This window comes from Caretta caretta, chromosome 21, assembly GCF_965140235.1.
Source record: "Caretta caretta isolate rCarCar2 chromosome 21, rCarCar1.hap1, whole genome shotgun sequence".
NCBI lineage: Eukaryota > Metazoa > Chordata > Testudines > Cheloniidae > Caretta > Caretta caretta.
In genome coordinates this window covers 11,408,449-11,426,046 of record NC_134226.1, presented here as the reverse complement: position 1 = coordinate 11,426,046, position 17,598 = coordinate 11,408,449, and the positions used below count along the sequence as shown (strand labels likewise).

The following is a 17,598-nucleotide window of genomic DNA, read 5'->3' as shown; positions in this document are numbered from 1 at the left end:
GGCTCCAGGAGGACGCAGTCTGCTGGCTGCAAAGGTTTAACACAGCAGGAGGCAGAGTTATTGGAGGTTTTAATGACAGTGGCCATTTATACACAGACAGCCCCGGACTGCAGTTTATGAGTAATAGGCTATTCACCTGGTTCCCTTCTGGCTTTTCACTATGTGGTCCCTATGTCTACACTGCAATTAAACACCTGTGGCTGGCCCATGTCAGTGGCTGCGGGGCTGTAAACCTGCAGTGTAGACGTTCGGGCTCGGGCTGGCGCCCAGGCTCGGGACGCTGCGAGGGTGTTTTACGACAGTGTAGACGTAAGTGAATAACCGAGTCTTCACGCGCTGCAGCATGTAGGACTAGCATGTCTAGCATGTCTCATTCGTTCAGCTAGAGGGCTGCCATTTCCACTACCGAGGGGGTGATTAGCTCGACGGGTTGACTTTTCAGCCCCAGCCAGCTGGTTGACAGGTATAGGCCCCACCCCCAAAACTGCAAGCAGGCTGATGAGCTGTTGTGGGGTCTTGTTCTGCTTTTGCTTCCTCCCCAGGCTGGCTTGCACCCCCGGTTCGCACAAGAGCAAAGGGCACAGAAGCTGTGCTGGTGAACAGAATAATGGGTTGTGATGACGATACAGTCCCTAAAAGAAGAGCGAGTCAATAGCTGCATCTCTCTCTCCACTGCCGGGTATTGTACAGATGGCTTCGCATGAGCTCGAGGAATGGTGGGCTGACTGGGCTGAGGCATGGGACTGAGGCTCGGGACTGAGGCTCAGGAGAGCTCTGTTCGATTCCTGGCTCTGCTACAGACTCCCTTTGTGGCCATGCGCAAGTCACTTGACCCCTCTGTGCCTCATCTGTACCATGGGGATCATAGGAAGGGTGTTGCCTGGGTAGGTCCATTTATACTTGTGAGGCTCAGACACTACAGCTGCCTAAGACATAGGAAAGGGGGCTAATAAAATAGATCTTGACCCACAGCAGGACGGTTCCCTGCAATACACAGGCTCTCAGCCTGGGGGTCGTGACTATTTGGTCCTTCCCAAGCGGCTAATCTCAGTGGAAGGAGATTGAAAGCCACAGATCCCGCAGTCTCGCTTGGAAAGCCCAGAGTGGCAGGGATGCGGCACGCAGTCTTCTCTTGGGAGACTATTCCGCTGGCCTAGTAGATCTTTGCTCTCAGGAGATCTAAAGGGCTGCTGGGCAGACTTCCAAGTGGGGGAAGCCACCACTCGAAGCGTGAACGTGACCAATGGAAGTTATCCCAAGGAGGGAGTCCCACACTGAGCAGGAGAAAACCCCAGTTACTCTCTCACTCTGTCTCTTATTCTCACACTTGCAGGGAGATCACAGGAGCTGTTATTGGGAGGTTTCCATTTGCAAGGCAGAGTGGGCACATGCATGTATACTGTATAAATATTTACACAATGCGTTCAGATTTGTTGTTATCTGACATTAATCATGGCCGGGAGCCACCACTGCAACCCCCGGGTCATTAATCACCTATTAGAACCTCATCCAACAGCTTGGAGACAACAGAAGATTTACAGCACGGGGTGGGGAAATCAGATCCAACTTTCTGTCGTCAGAAGAGGCACATGGCACATCCAGACAGGGTGGAAAAGAGCACGAAGCAACATTTTGATGTCACCACTGTGGGTATCAAAAGTTACAGCGATCTAAGCCCTGTCTGTACCGGTGCTGTATCGACGGAAGATGCTCTCTCGCGGAGGCGGAGTAATCACACCGACGGGAGAGCACTCTCCCGTCAGCACAGAGCGTCTTCACCAGTCACGGTACCGCTGCATCAGTAAAGGAGCGCTCCTAGTGTAGACCTGCCCTCAAAGCTCTAATTGCTCTGATCAAATCCACCAGGGAGCCCTCTGCTCAAACCCCTCTAGGCCTCAAGGTTCATACATCCACACAGTGCACAGAGCGCTCACGAGGAGAGAAATCGGATTCTTTGTGCCAAAGCTTTCCCGGCTAGTAGCAACCCCTGTCAGACCCGAGCGGTTACCTCATAACTCAGCAACATGGAGACAGCCACATTCTGAGGCGTGACTCATCTGAGCACATTTGGCCTGGCTGATAGCTTGCACTGGCTGGGCACAAGGAAGGCGCCGGTCCCCTCTGTTAAAGCTGTCGGTAGTGAGACTTCCCCGGCTGCAGACCTACCCTCTGCTCCCCGTTGTCCGTCCCTGTCCCCCACAACTGCTGCCACACGCACTTCACCAATCTGCTGCAATAAAGAGCCTGTGTGTGATGAAAACTGCCCAGCTTCCTCAGGGATGCTTTCTGGTCACCTCCCTTCCTTTCTGAAGCTGGGATCAAGGCTGTCCCCAGCCCCAACTCCCTGCATCCTTCCTCTCATTGCCTTTTCACCCTGGTCCCTGCCCTGCTGCCCATCCCTATCGCTTACACTTCTGGAAAGGGGAACCAACTAGTCCAACCCTTCCCCCTTCCTGGGATTCCCAACCCCTTGTTCCTATGAAACGGTGTATTTCCAGCAGGCTCAGCCAACAGGGCAGCCACCTTCGCAGACCCTCAAACAATAGGTGAGGATGAAAGGGCTTCTACCGAGCCAAGGACAATGCTGTAGCTTAGAACTCACAGGGACTCCACTGCAGGGAACTCTTAGGACACAGGGGTCTTAGATACACATGGAAGGGAAGGAAATGAGTATCAGATTCTGTTTTCAGTGATACTGGTGTAACTCCAGGGTAATGCCACTGATTTCAATGTAATTACTCCTGATTTACACAAACGTAGCTGAGTTCGGGATCTGGCCCAAAGTTCCTTTCAGTTCTACGGGAGCAAGAAGGAAGGTCATTTCCTCCCAAGCAAGGCCATGCATTTCATTGTAGAAATATATGCCCCCCTCCTCACCTCACCCTGCCCCCAAGGGCGCACGCACCCAACAATACGCAGGCACCACTTTTAAAATTAAAAACGCCTGCAAATAAAAACAAGATGGAAAAACCTGCAAAAGCCCACAAAAGTGTAAAGTTCATCCCTCCCGGAGTCCTATTTCCCGGCTCTCGGGAACAGAGCTGAGATTTCCACACAGGATCACACAGAGAACTCCACGACCACATTTCCTAAAGGAGACTAAGGGCTCAGAGCGCTTGCCACTGAACGGGAGTGGCTCCAACCCCTCAGGTATACAGGGCCAGGAACCCGTGGCTCAGGCTGTGGTGAAGGGATCCCAAGTGAAAGGCTAATGGTCGCTGCAGGACACGCAGAGTCCCCCTAACCTTTTCCTTCCGCTTCAACACTCTTGCTGCTGCCCACACCAATCCGCAGACCTGACATGCGGCCCCTGGGGAGACACGGGACGCCGGAGTCTTATGCAAAGGCCAGAGATGCCCCTTAATACAGACAAGGGCGTCTTGTGCCCCAGCAAACCGCCCCTGGCACGGGTTGCAAACACTCTCTCAACCGGTACCACAGAGTTGGGGACCTGCGTGGTGCCGGCTACAAGGGAGAAGGGGAGGATTCACAGGTCTGCAGCTAAAACACTTTTCACTCAAAGGGCCATTCAGTGCAGGAGGAAGCGCTGGAATTACCATAACTCACCATTTGGCATCGCGTCCAGCTGCAATTAGACTTTCAAAGGAATATTCAACTCTGTGTAACCTTTTTCATCGCATTGAAAGGGATGCTAAGAATAGCAAGACTCAGCACTTAGGCACGGCTGCCATCTTCACCGCACTTTTCAGACACTAACCGATTGTGCCTTGCAGAAGTAGGGAAGCATCAGTTTACAGATGAGGAAACTGAGGCACAGACCCAAAGGCTTTTCAGAAGTGCTGAGCACTTGGGCTTCCACTGGCCTTCAGTGGCCGCTGTAGGTGCTTGAAAGTGCTGGAAATGATTGGCCCAAAAGGTGCACAGGGAATCAATTTCACAGGCACCCAGATCTCTTTACTCCAAGTCTGATGCTTCAGAGCACAAGATCACCTTTCTCTCCTCCTTCTGAGCACTAGTCACGGACCAGGAGCCCACTGGCGCTATACAGAGAACAAAAGACCTTTGGCCAAAATATACAAACCGAGGAGGCTAAACAGAGGCTCCCCAATCCACATTTAAACACCTAAGTAAAAGTGGCCTGATTTTCAGAGGCGCTGACCAACACCAGTTTCCACTGACTTCACTTGGATTTGTGGGTTCTCAGCACTTCTGGAAATGAGGCCATTTATGCATAGGCACCTACATCTGGATTTAGGAGCCTAATTTTAGGTACTAGGGCTTGAAAGTTTTGGCATAAGTAACTTGCGGACAGTCACTGAGGGAATCGGAGTCAGAACGGGAATTAGGACACAGGCAGGCATCCGGGAGCAGTCCCCAGATGCGTTACTTAACAGCTTTCTAGGCAAGACGCTTCTTAACCTGTGCTGATAATAAAATCACATTAGCTTTGAAAATTCTAAATATTTAATTTACTCTTTTGATATTTACTCTGCTTCAATTTCATTCAGCGGGGACAATCAGACCCTCTAGACCAGCAGTTCTCAAACTTTAGCAACCCGAGGACCCCCCATTTTGATTTAAAAATTTTCACAGACCCCAAAACCACCTGCTCAGCCCCAGGCCCCGCCCCCACTCCACCCGTTCTCACAAGGCCCCACCTCTTCCCGTCCCCGCTCGAACCCTGCCTCTTTCCACCTCCTCCCCCGAGTGTGCCCCGTCCCGAAGAAGGGGAGAGGTTGATCATCAGGGCCCACAGACCCGCTGGAGTACCCCGACGGACAGCCAGGGGTCCTCAGACCCCAGTTTGAGAAAAACGCTGTTCTAGACCATTTTGCTTTCTGATATTAGTCTGTTTCACATCCTGATTTCTGGGCACAGGCTCAATTAAAGCTGGTCAAAAAACCTCTCTCTTTCCTAAGAACATTTCCAAACAAAAAATTTTCATTCAAAATTTTGCATTTGAAATTTTTCGATAATTTTGTGGGAAATTTTCAATGTGGTTTTTGAAAAGTGAAGATGTTCAAAATACCACATCTTTGGGCTCCCCTGCTTTCTTGTCATTTTTTTCTTTTTTTGCCAGTGAATCCAACTTAATGAACAACGCCAAGGTTTTCCTCCCTGATCTTTTTTATTTATTTTTTGCATTCTGTAGCTTTTCAAAACATCTCCAACTTTGGTCAAGATACACATTGGCAAAAAGGATAAATGAAAACTTTGCCATTTTGTAACTTTTCCAAAGTTGGAGAAATTTTGAGACGTTACTATATGGGGGAAAACAAAAAAACATACATACATCGCACCCAAATTCCTCGATACAACTCATTCACTGGCAAAGGAAACCTCCCTTCCCACTAAAAATCCCATATTGCAGAACATAAAACTCCTGAAAAATTGTGTTTTTTTTTTGAAAACCAAAATGAAGCAAAAGTTTCAGTTTGAAACAAACATTTTTAGTTAACTTCCTTTCAAAATTTCTCACCAAAAAAACCCCGTTTTTCTGCAGGAAAAAAATTTCAGTTGAAAAATTTTGACAAGTTCTAGGCACGACAAGCACTTTGGAAGGCAGGAGGGTTTTGATTATTAGACCAGCTGAGCAGAATGTTTTCAACATCCCATTGATGTTTCTGTTCATATTTGCTTTTGTAAAATCCTCTCTCTCTCTCTCTCAAATGTAGGACACAACCTATGTGATGCTTCCCCTTGATGAAAGAAAGTCCTCTTAGTCTCCGCTCTCAAATCCAGCCTCAGACTTAGGGCTTTTCTGGCATTCTGGGTGAAGGAAGTTCCTGTGTGCAATATCCTCTCCTGACACAGCTAGTACCGCAGCTAGCCAGCGTACATTTGACATTTGTTCAGTTTATACAGCACAATGGGGTCCTGGAGCATGAGTAGGGCTCATAGTTAGGAGCATGGGGAAGGATTTCAACATTTTGGGGTTGAAGTGGCTGGTGTCATTTGTCCTTGTGTAGAGTCACGGCTACCTACTTCAACCTAAATGATTAGAAGTGGGCAATAATGATGGGAACCCAGCTGGAGACCCTATGGGTCTGATCTGCAATGGGGCTGAGCTGCGACACCTCCAGATGAATTCAAAAATCCATCCAAAAATGGAGGCACCAAGAATTAGTGAACAGGAGAGGAGAGAGACTATACGGCGCCGTTCCCAGAGGAGCTCTTCCTAGCAGCCCCACGCTCTTCTGCGCAGCTCCGTCTCCAGGAAAAGCCAGACTTATCAGCCACATTGGGATGAATTCAGGTGCTGGGTAAAACAGCGACACAAACTTTCACTGTGTGACCATTCCCAGACGATTCTAGACAATCAGAACACAGCAACTCATCCGGACGCTGGCTCAGCCCATGCTGCAAGACAATTCACCCTTCACTTAGGCCACGTCTACACTATGGGTGCAGGAGGTATGCCACTGCAGCACCGTCATGTAGACACTTCCTCTAGCAAGAGAAAGGGGTCTTCCGTTGCCAGAGGTAATCCACCTCTCCAAGCAGTGGTGGCTAGGTGCACTGAGATACACCTACACTGGGGGTTAGATCGGCATAGCCACAACACACAGAGAGTGCCAGAGCGATGCTGACCTAACTTTTAAGCATACACCAGGCCTTATTTTGATAGCAAGGAAAACACGGGCACCGCCTATGCAGGCTCTGGGCACAGAAATTAAAAATCCAATGCAAAAAAAAAAAAAATCACATCAGCATATTCTCCTCCCATCCACGGTCACTGCAACGTCTCAGAGACCAGCTCAAAACCCTCAACCGCCCTGCAAATTCCTGAGAGACAGACTCCCCCCACCCTCAGCCCCCCTCAAACGCCTGCTGAACACGGCTGACTTTGCAGCTTACCAGCAGGTTGAGACACACAGGGTATTTTGGACCAACATGTGGACAGTGAATCCCACGGGCGCTCATGGAGAATATCCTGCCAGCAGCTCCCTCTGGGTAGTGCTCATGCCTACACTGATCTTGACCAAGGACTAAATTATTAACAATTGTCACTACCGGGCCCACAGTGGGATGGGTCCAAGGCTGGTGTCACATGGGGGGGGGGGGGAAAGAAGCATTTGGGTACCTGAGGGTAAGGATACAATTTCTTCTTCACTGTCTCTCCCTCCTCTTTCACGTGGCCAGGTGCTAGTGGATTCTCAGCAGCAGCAAAGGGTTCTGGGAAGCGGCAACCACAGCACCTGCCTAGGGCACGGCCTGCCCCAAATGGAATTTTGTGAGTCACTCAGGAGGAGAACGGGGAGGTGGGGGTGGAGAAGCAGAAGGAAAAGCTGAGGGTGAAGTTATTTGGGTTGCTCCCTAGCCATGGGGACAGCCCCCACTTTTGATCACCCTCAGGGCCTCTGCACCCACCCAAAGGAGCAGAGACATGGCCCTGGCGGGGAGGCCGCTGGTCAGAAACAAAAACGAACGCCAAGAACAGGGGTTCCTGGAGCAAAACAGCCTCAAACCACCAAGGCAAATGCAAAAATAAATACAATGAGAAACCTGGGGGGAGGGGGAAGCCCCTGCACACTCACATCTCTTGAGCCACAGCCCACTCCTTCTCCCTCCCAGCTCCTCTTCATGCTGACAGCCGCAACCTCTGTCAGCTGGAGCCCCCTCATTGCAATGAGCCAGCACCTGGGTGTTCCCACAGCCCCATGGCACAGCTGCCACTCTCTCTCCTTTCCCCTAACCATTTCTGCTCTCCCCCATCACTTTCACTCTGACTGTCCTCTCCTACCCCATCTTGTTTTTTACCCTTTGGGAATTCCCCTCTCCCTCATAGCCCCGCTGACTCCCCAGAAGGCTTCCTGCTGCTCCGAGTGTAGATAGCAAGGGGAGTCTACAGAGTGAGCTCATGGCTATGGGTTGCTGTCTGGACCCATCGCCCTCTGCACTGCCGACTGAGAAGTGATCGTCTAAGTGATTTGGGTGCTAACCTGAGACTTGGGAGACCTGGGCTCAATTCCCTGCTCCATCAAAGACTTTGGACATGTCACCAAGGGCCAAATTTCTAGAGGTCTTTAGGCACCCAAAGGTACAGACAGACAGGTGCCGAGTGGGATTTTCAAAGGGAGTTAGGCACCTAGGCGTTTATCTTCACCTTTAGGCACCGAAATACTTTTAAAAATCTAGCTATATGTCTCTGTGCCTCAATTCCTCATCTGCACAGTGAAGACAATAGCTTCTAGGCCTGTCACAAGGAAAACTACATTAGAAATTGCAAGGCACTCAGAAACTGCATTAATGGGGGCCCTGTAAATACCTAAGCTACCTAGCAAGCTAGAGCGTCTGCTGGCTCTTCATACAGGAGCAGGAAGGTAAGACAGCCATAGGACCACGCTGGCAGATCCAAGGGTGTGTGGCATTCCTAAGGAACAGGAGCGCAAGGATCAGTTATCTGGTTAGCAAAGGAAATGCAGCCAACTGTAAGCAAAATCAAAACCAGCACTGCCCTGTCTTACGTCTGCAAAGATATGAAAGGTGTAGACACCAAGGCCAGAATTTTCAGAAGGGCTCAGCGTCTCCACTAAGTTCTGGATTTTCAAGAGAGCCCAGCTTCCATCTGGGCACCTAAATAACTGGCAATGGGGGAGGGTGCCAGAGCTCGGGCTACAGCCCAAGCCCAAACATCTACACAGCGATTTTTAGTCCCACAGCCCAAGCCCCATGAGATCGAGTCAGCTGACCCAGGCCCACCATGGGACTTTTATCCCTGTGTAGACGTATCCTAAGTGACTTGTCCAAGGGGACGCAGAAAGTCTATGGCAGAGCAAGGACTGAATCCAGATCTCCAGCGCCCCAGGCTAATACCCTAACCAGTGGTCCCTCACTTCCGCCCTGTTTATACTGCAGTGGTGCTAGATGTTCCAGGGTTCCACTGCACTAAGTGTTGTATATACACATAATAACACCTAGCTCTTATGTGGCCACTTTTCATCATCAGCTCTCAAAGTGCTTTGCAAAAGAGGTCACTATTATTATCCCTATTTTACAGATGGGGAAACGAGGCATGGAGACATGTTACTTGCCCAAGGTCACCCAGCAGGCTAGTAGCAGAGCCAGGAACAGAACACAGGTTTCCTGAATCCCAGTCCAGTGCTCCATCCACTAGGTCACATTATCTGTGCTACCAGCTTTATTTCATTTATTTTTTTAAAAAGCCTGGCTATGGGTCCTTTCTCCTCCTCCTTTTTTGTGTTAAGACAAAAAAAACCCCACCAATACGTTTTTATCTCTAGGCTAAAAGCCCAAATCAATGTGCAAAGCCGGGGTGGTAGCAAAAACAGCTCCAATACAAACAAAAATCCTGTAATTTTCATCTCTCTAGAAGAGCTTCAGATTTTTCTTTTAAATTAAATGTATATACACTATATAAAAATAAAGTTAACAGCCTTTCTGTGTGTGCATGTGCGCGCACACTTGTGTGTGTAGTTGTTGGCAGCCTCATTAAGTTTCCACTCAGCCTTAATGCCAAATTTAAGCTTTATAACTTCAGGAGCCCTTTTCACCAGGGTATTAAGAACCACCTCAGACACTGCGGTGCAGTTTATTAATCATTTGTTTGGCTCACAGCACAGCCAGGGAGCAGAGGGACTCGGGAGGGCAATTTGTATTGCACTTAAAAGGTCTGGTCACAGGACAACGAGCTGCTTCATCTGGAAGATGATGAAACGGCCTGAACACATGGCCCCTTCCTCCAGAAACAGGCCTCACAAGCTCAGAATGTACTCTGGAGGCATCTCTAAAAGAAGCTGGCTGGCTGAGTCTCTTTGTAGTGGAACGGTTTATCAGGAGGCCTCAGAGCTCTCTGCTTCCCCAGACAACTCTCTACAGAGTCTTGGTTTTGGGGAGAGAGCAATAGGCTTGTCATCCCTCCAGGATTGTCCTGGAGTCTCCAGGAATTAAAGATTATGTCACATGATGAAACCTCCAGGAATATGTCCAAACAAAATTGGCAACCCTAGAGGCCGGGGGGTGGGGGTGGAGGGGTGTTTTTACAAAGTTAAGAGAGAGGGGTAGAGACACCCACAGGCAGTGGACGTGTGCAAGCAAAGACTCAGAGTTCAAATCTCAAACACTACCCCACGGCTTTCCAGTGTTAGCCAGGCCTAGCATTTGGCAACTCAAGTAGACACGTGGAGCCGGGATGTCACATGACCAGCACCCAACATTCTGAGCTCTTCTGAAAATCTGGCACAGGACGGAGCAGGCATTTATGTGCACTTCCAACAGATGACCACAAGCTAGTGGCCTTCGCGATAGCCTTCCTTGCCCATGGCTCAAACCACTATGCAGGCTTTCATGCACCCTTTCCCTTCCCGCTCCGAGGGGGTATTATCCCTATTTCACAGATGGGGGAACTCAAAGCATGGAGAGGAAAAGAATGATTTGCCTACAGCTGAACAGCAAGTCAGTGCAGAACCCAGGCGTCCTGACTCCTAGTCCTGTGCTCTGCCCACAAGACCGTCCTGCCATACCAATCAGAAGGGGCCACACCGCTTTGAAAGTACCCTTGTTGCTAGGCTGAGATTCCCAAAGCCATCCAGTTTGGACACCCACTTCCCACTAAAATTAAAGGGCCATGAAAATCTCAGACACAATCTCTAAGGGCAAAATCCTTGGTTATGCTACTAGGGGAAGGGAGTGAGAGAGCAGAGATGCTCTAGGCCCGACCGCCCTTTCCCTTTCCCTGGCATAAATCAGGAGTCACTCCACAGGGTATGTCTACACAGCAGCTGGAAGAGTGCTTCCTAATGTGGGCAGACAGACATGCTAGCTCTGCACAAGCTAGTGCATTAAAAAGAGCAGAGCGGTCACAACAGCATGAACTAGCCACTCAGGGATGGACCCTGGAGATCAGGTGGGCCTGCCCACCCATGCCACTGTGACCAGATTGCTCGTCTTTCTACCCACGCTGGGACCCATCAGCCAAGCTGCCGTGTAGACGTACCCACTGAAATCACCAGCGGAGAACAGGAACAACAGGCTTGTCGTGAGCACTATTTTATGCAGCAGGAGGGCAGAATTTCTCACACCTGCACTAGGAATGGTAACCGCTTATTGGGCAAAACCAGACCTTTTGCTGGCTAGCACGTATGCTGCCATGTGCTCCTCTCCTCCCTGGCCGCTCTCCACCACCGCCTGGCCTCTGCCACAGAAGGAAGGATGAATTCACTGTGGTCAGCCAATCTCAGGGCAGAAGCAGCTTTCTCATCACAGCAGTATGTGGCTCTCATCCCCACAGCATTTTAGCACCTCACAATCAACAAGGGACTGTCTTTTCACAAAGCCCCGGGAGGCGTCATCCCCCATTTTACCATCAGCAAAGGGAGATGAAATGACTTGCTCAAGGATGCACCGGAAGGCTGAGGCTGGGTTTGAACCCAGGTCTCCTGCAGCCTAGTCCAGGGTCCTATCCACTAGCCATATTTCCTCCTCAACAACACCCTCCCTTATATAAAGAAGAGAGACTATTCAATGAGGACATTGGGGCAGCAAAGCTCCTGTACGCCGTGTTTATGGTACATTGCTACTTCTTCTGCGTTCATGTTCCTTGGAGGGAAACTGTGACAACGAATGGGCAAATTCTGCTCTCAGTTACGGAGTGGCTTTGATAGCATTATGGCTTGATAATTCCATGTCTTGATAATTCCATTATGGCTTGATAATTCCTTGATAATGTAACAGAGCTGAATCTGGCCACAAGGCAACAATTTTACAGTCTGATCTCAAGTGGGCCATCAGCTGACCCCCATAATACCCACGTGAGGGCCAATCCTGGGCTCCCTCACTCAGTGGTGCGGGTAGGAGGCAGTACTGAGTCTTTCACGCCATTGCACCTTGCTCACTCTTGCGTATTATTGCTGACGAGCTCTCATGGCTTTTTATAATCAGCCCGTGGCTCCATGGTTCCCTGCGCCGTCCTAGCCCCACAGTTCGTGCTGTGCAATCTCGAACACCTCACTACAAGCTGGTCTTTCTTTCGTAAATTTCTTTGTGGTTTTCGTGCTTCTCTCCCCCATAAGGCTTGTTTCTTTAACAGGTTACAACACCCCCAAACTCTTTTTTATATAATTTGCTCTGCTCTGGAGAGGATGGAAAATGAAGATCATTGTTTGGGTCCTCTCCTTCACACCAATTTCACACCAGCACGCAGGAGATCAGACTCAGTCCCTGTGGGCTGATCTGCATTGGAAAAGCTGTGCTAATTTAAACCCACTTCTACTTCCAATTCAGTCTACACCAGGAGGTTTTTGCACCAGTTTAATGGACTGATTTTAAATCCATTTAGATGCAACTATTCTGAAGTGCACCAGCCCTTAATTCTTTAAGAAAATAGGAATGTTTTTTGTTATGGGGTTTTTGTTTTTGTTTCTGTCCCCCATCCCTTCCCTTTGGATAGTGGATTTTTTAAACTAATCAAACTTTCCTTTTAAAATATATAGGTTTTCTGTTTAGAAACTGACGATCACGTGATCTCCAGAAGGGAAAAGGCCTTAACTAAAAGTCAGTCTGGATGGCGCACTGGGACTAGTTTCACATTGTGAGACAGAGCAAACCTTCTTTACCATCACAAGCTTTTCCGAACACCTCTCTAGAGACTTACAGTTTCGAAAGTGAAGGGTAAAGTTATTCACGCATATTTTTTTCCTAAATAGATTACTCCAGTGTGACTTTCTGCTCAGAAAAATAAATAAATAAAAATCCTCTACCCTTCCGAGACAGCAATGCACCTTGGCACGGGAAGATTCAAGGGGTCTGGATATTTATACTCCAGTTGTCAGTTACAAATAAAGTAGTCTTCCCTCCCCCTCACCCCCCCTTTTAAAAAAAATCTAAGTCCAGGCATGTTAGACACCCTCAATCAAAGACCTCCTTTGAATTGCTGCGTGTTGAAATGTTTACAGTTTTATATCTCATATTTTAGCGTGGTGGTGGGGGGAGTGTGATATTAATACTCTGACTTTTCCAGGGCATAAGCAGGGGGAAGAGGAAAGAGGAGGAGTGAGGGGAAAAGGTTACACTGAGATGGGAGGGGAGCGTCTTTTCTCTGCAATCATATAAATTATATTCTTGAAAATTCCCCATGCTGTGGGCCCTGCAGGTGCACTCCCATTAAAAGAGAACCTAACCCATTACGCCAGAAACCCATCTGCAATCAGCATCTTCATAATAACACTGGAGATTGATGCCTCTGGGTAGACAGGGAAGATTCTTGATGGGAAGCTGAAAGATCTGTTCCTTCTAGTGCAACTGGAGCCAGGGAAGTATTATGTCTTTATAGATATTTAAGAAAAGAGGCTAATTAATGCTTCTACTTGTAGATTAACAATTATTTAGGCTATGCGTTGTCTCTATTTAACACACATGTGCATGCATGCGTGTGCATACACACACAAAGGAGATTTTAAACCTCATTTTGCTTTACTGTATTTGGCACAGGGTCTGTAGTAGACTTTGCACTAGCTGGTATTAAGAACTAAGTAGCAGAATCCTTTGATAGATGCTATATTTACACCCACACCCCCACCAGCCTTATTTTCTTTCTAAATTTTGCCCATCAAAGGGCAAATACAATTCTGCATTGCTTCTGAAAACGTGGAGGCTGCAGCTCAATGACTTAAGGAAGGATCTAAAGGAGATGCATGATTACCTAGGACCAGAGGAACTGCCAGACTGGAGCAAACATTGGGTCCACATCTGGCTCAGAATTCCGTCTCAGAGAGGCTGGCACCAGCTGCTTCAGAGGAAGGTGCAAGACACCCTGCAAGAGGCAGTGATGGGATGACTTGCTCCCGAGGAAAGACTTCCTGGGAGAAAGAAGCTGGAAATGAGCAACGGGATAGATCACTTGATGATTCGCTGCTTTGTTCATTCCCTCTGGAGCACCTGGCACTGGCCACTGTCGGAAGACAGGGTACTGGACTAGATGGACCTTGGTCTGACCCAGTAGGGCCATTCTTATATTCTCCTGACCCCTAGTAGTTAGAGGTTGGCTTGCACTTGTGGCTTATTTACAAGAGTGAAGCCCAGCAGTAGAGCAGGCGGCTTCCACATCACACTCTTATGGATCGTAAAATGGTTTAACAGGTACACAAAGGAGTAAACAAGAATGGGTGAATTTATCAGCTCTTCAGTACAAAAGGAGACTTGCCATTTAGCTCTGGCTTCCAAAGTATCATGAAATATACTCTTTGACTGGTTTATCCATGGGTTTATGGGAAGAACACAGACCTTACTAGCAACTTGGTATCTATAATTCTTGGCTTGCCAGCATCTTCTTTTGTCTATTTGTTAATTAAACCCAGATTATTTGGTTTTCTATTAATTCCCCTGCCTTTCCCTGCCTAAACTAACCTGACAAGTTCCCCAGAGGTCCAAAGCTCTTCCAGACACTGGCTCCTCTTAAGTGAGGCCTGGAGGATGATTGTACTAAATCCGTTCCTTTCTTTCAGACTAAACTTCCAACAGATAATTCAAAGTTATGAATCAGCAAGCCTTACAAATGCGGAGATCGTTTATTAAAATGCAGGCAAACCCGTAACACGGAGATGAACTGCCTCCAGGTTTCAAGGCAGTTGCCTGGGTGGTAGCATTAGAAGGATAAAAGCTTCAAAGTTAGTAGATTTTTAAAGAGCCCTTTAAAAAAAAAAAAAAGAGGAAATAATTTTATACAAGGACACATCCTCAGCTGGTGTAAATCAGCACAGCTTCATAGATTTACACCATCCATGGATCCGGCCCATCATTTTTCAAAACCTCCTGGTAAAATATGCCTTAACCACACTAATTTTTACATGTCAGTTTCCCGGAGACCTACAGTGACTTGTTCATTCTGAAAGCCAGCGGATACTGGATTCTCAATGAGGATACATTTTTCTCTGTGATATGCAATTTACACTCCATGCTTTCCAAGTTCAACTTTTTCCCTGTCTCTCCCTCTCTCCATACCATTTAGTTCAAGACTTCAGGTATTTCCAGCGATATAGAAGGATCTTACCCTCAAGTTCAAACTTTTTCACAGCTACTTTTCACTCACAATTCACTGGAAACATCCTCACTGAGAACAAGCTATTATTGTATGCTACCGAATTAACTGATTATAAGAGTTGCCTGCTAATCTACAGTTGCAAGAATAATTAAATTTATCAGCTCATTGGATCAGAAATTGAAATGGGGAGAGGACAGATCATCAACTGGGGTAAACCCTTGGATTTACCCCAGTTGAGAATCTAGCCCAATGTTTTGTCTCTCCCCACCCCTCCTCTTTCTTCCCCTGAAGGGATCTGTCAAGTCTCTGCAGGATGGAATTTTACTTTGCTATTTTAATGCAATTCTGGGCCAGGCTTAAATGGAACTGGAAACCAAAAGGCCTTAATAAATAAATATTATGATAAGAAATGAAAGCAATGTATACACCAAAGATAATTTGAGGCGGGATAAAAAACTAAACATTCCTTTCTGAGCCTAAATAATAAAGCTTTACATTAAGCTGGACTTTCTCTTTCCAAACCCTGGAAAATATCCACTTGCGTTTGCCCAGACAGTCCTCCCATAAAGTCTTCTATTGTTTTAAAAACACTTTTAAAGAGATAAGACAATAGCCTTGAAATTCCTTCCAACTTTGCAGGGGATGGGGACGAGGGGGAAGAATACCCATGCCTGAAATATGACTATCATTAATGATCTTTAGAAACATCCCCTACTGACCCCATTATTTCTCCTACACACTATTTAATCTCAACATGTCCATAGGTGCTTAGATACTGGTATAAAAAAAGCCGTGACAGATTTATGTAAATGATGTATACATACATACAGAGAGAGAGAGAGTGTGTGTGTGTTTGTGTGTGTGTGAGTGTATAGAAAAAACAGAGATTGACACCAATAGGGGTACTATAGAAAAAATGAAGATCTGGCTAGCCAGACCGTGTGTGTGTGTGTGTGTAAAAATCTAAGCTAAATATAGAGGTGTTATAAAAAACACCTAAAATACAGATAGACCACGCGTAAAGCTAAATGCGTGTATATAAAATAAGTAAAGGTAAATATAGAAGTGGTGATATAGAAAAACCTGAAGCAGATAAAGACGGGTGTGTGTTGTGTATACACACACATGTGTGGGCACACACACACACACACAGTCAAAGCAGTATACATCATCTACCTTAAGTTGGTCTCTAGCATCCATCATCATAGGAGTAGCTAAATGTTTACAAGGTTAAATAAACTTGAATATACACAAAAATAAATATTAATATGCACTTTACACCTTCCATCATTACCAACATCAACTCTTTTTTGCCTTTCTAAACATCACTTGTTAACTCTAAAACCATTAGATAATTAGTCTTCCCAACCCACATGGGAGTAGGTATTCTTCTTCCCATTTTACAGATAGAGACACTGAAGAAAACAGCTCCCTTTTGCCTCTGATTCTAGGACTAAAAAACAAAACAAAGCCACAAAACAACAACAAAAACTTTTCCCACCCAATATTTCCCCCCCTCTCCTCTCAAAGAAAGTCTAAACCAGTCCCTAAGACATGAACACAGCATTCATTAAAGGGCTAAAACCTAAAGAGAGAGCAGGATCATTCTGTGATCAACCTCGCAAACATCTCCACAATTTATTGTTAATGCTGCTCAATTCTCAGACGGCAGACGAAATTAAAAACCCAAAGGAAAGGTACAAGTCGCCTGCATGCAGACAGAACAGTAAACCTTACAGCAGGGAAGATTCTTCTTACCTTGACTGGCTTTATTTGCCAGTGTGTTTCCAGAGTGGAGGAGAAAGAAGAGAATGCAAAATTCAGCAATCTGCAAAGCCCCCATTGCAGTGTGTGTGTGTAAGATAGGGGATGGTTGGTGAGGGGAATTTTCTGATGCTTTTCAATAACGGCCTAAACATGTAAGAAAGAAACAAAAAAAAGGTGGTGGTGGTGGGGGGGGGGGAAGAGTTTAAGGAGCTCTCTTCTGGCTGTGTGAGAGACTGGGGGAGGGAAAGGCACTGAAATGATGGGAAACGCTACTCTGGGTTCAGCTTGAGGCTCTTGATTCTAAAGAGAAGCGAGTGAGAGAAGGAGACCCAGGGCAGTTTGAAGAAAGTGGACTTGATCGCTCTCCCGGCTGCTGCCTCTGGTGTTTTTTTTTTTTTTTTTTTTTAAATCATCCCAGCCAATTCCAGTTTTGCAAGGGAGCAGCAGCAGCAGCAATGAAAGGGGGAAACAAGGAGCCTTGGTCTAGAGCTGGGGACCTGAGAAAGGGGAGTGGAAAGGAGAGATCCATCCAAGCAACGCCCTTTCTTCCTTTCTTTCTATTTGGCTTTGGCTACTCCTTCTTTGATTCCACACACACACACACCCCCTCATCCCCAGGCTCTGCTCTGCCTGCAGGAATTTACAGTCTGCCACTGGGGGAGCAGGGCCAGTAGCCATGGAGACAGCTTCCCTGGGAGCAAGGAGGTCAGGCAAGAGACCATGTGCATTCAATGGATCAATGCAAGACTCCCATGCAACCTCCAGACCCAACAAGAATGGTTTCAGAGTAGCAGCCGTGTTAGTCTGTATTCGCAAAAAGAAAAGGAGGACTTGTGGCACCTTAGAGACTAAACAAGAACTGTGCAATCTCT

The 17,598-nt window shown here is 47.2% G+C and overlaps 1 protein-coding gene across 6 annotated transcripts in view; it reads right to left on the bottom strand.

Moving 5' to 3' along the window:
• Window positions 1-17,358, bottom strand: part of SCUBE3 (signal peptide, CUB domain and EGF like domain containing 3) — a 99,576-nt gene extending 82,218 nt beyond the window's left edge. The window contains exon 1 of one of the 6 annotated variants that reach the window (XM_075122120.1): window positions 16,718-17,358. In XM_075122120.1, coding sequence (XP_074978221.1) covers window positions 16,718-16,802 — 85 coding nt within the window. In that variant the 5' untranslated portion in view covers window positions 16,803-17,358. The remainder of the gene's footprint in view (window positions 1-16,717) is intronic. The other 5 variants (XM_048826546.2, XM_048826549.2, XM_048826548.2 and 2 more) reach the window with 5 other exon arrangements.
• Between the last annotated feature and the right edge of the window lie 240 nt (window positions 17,359-17,598).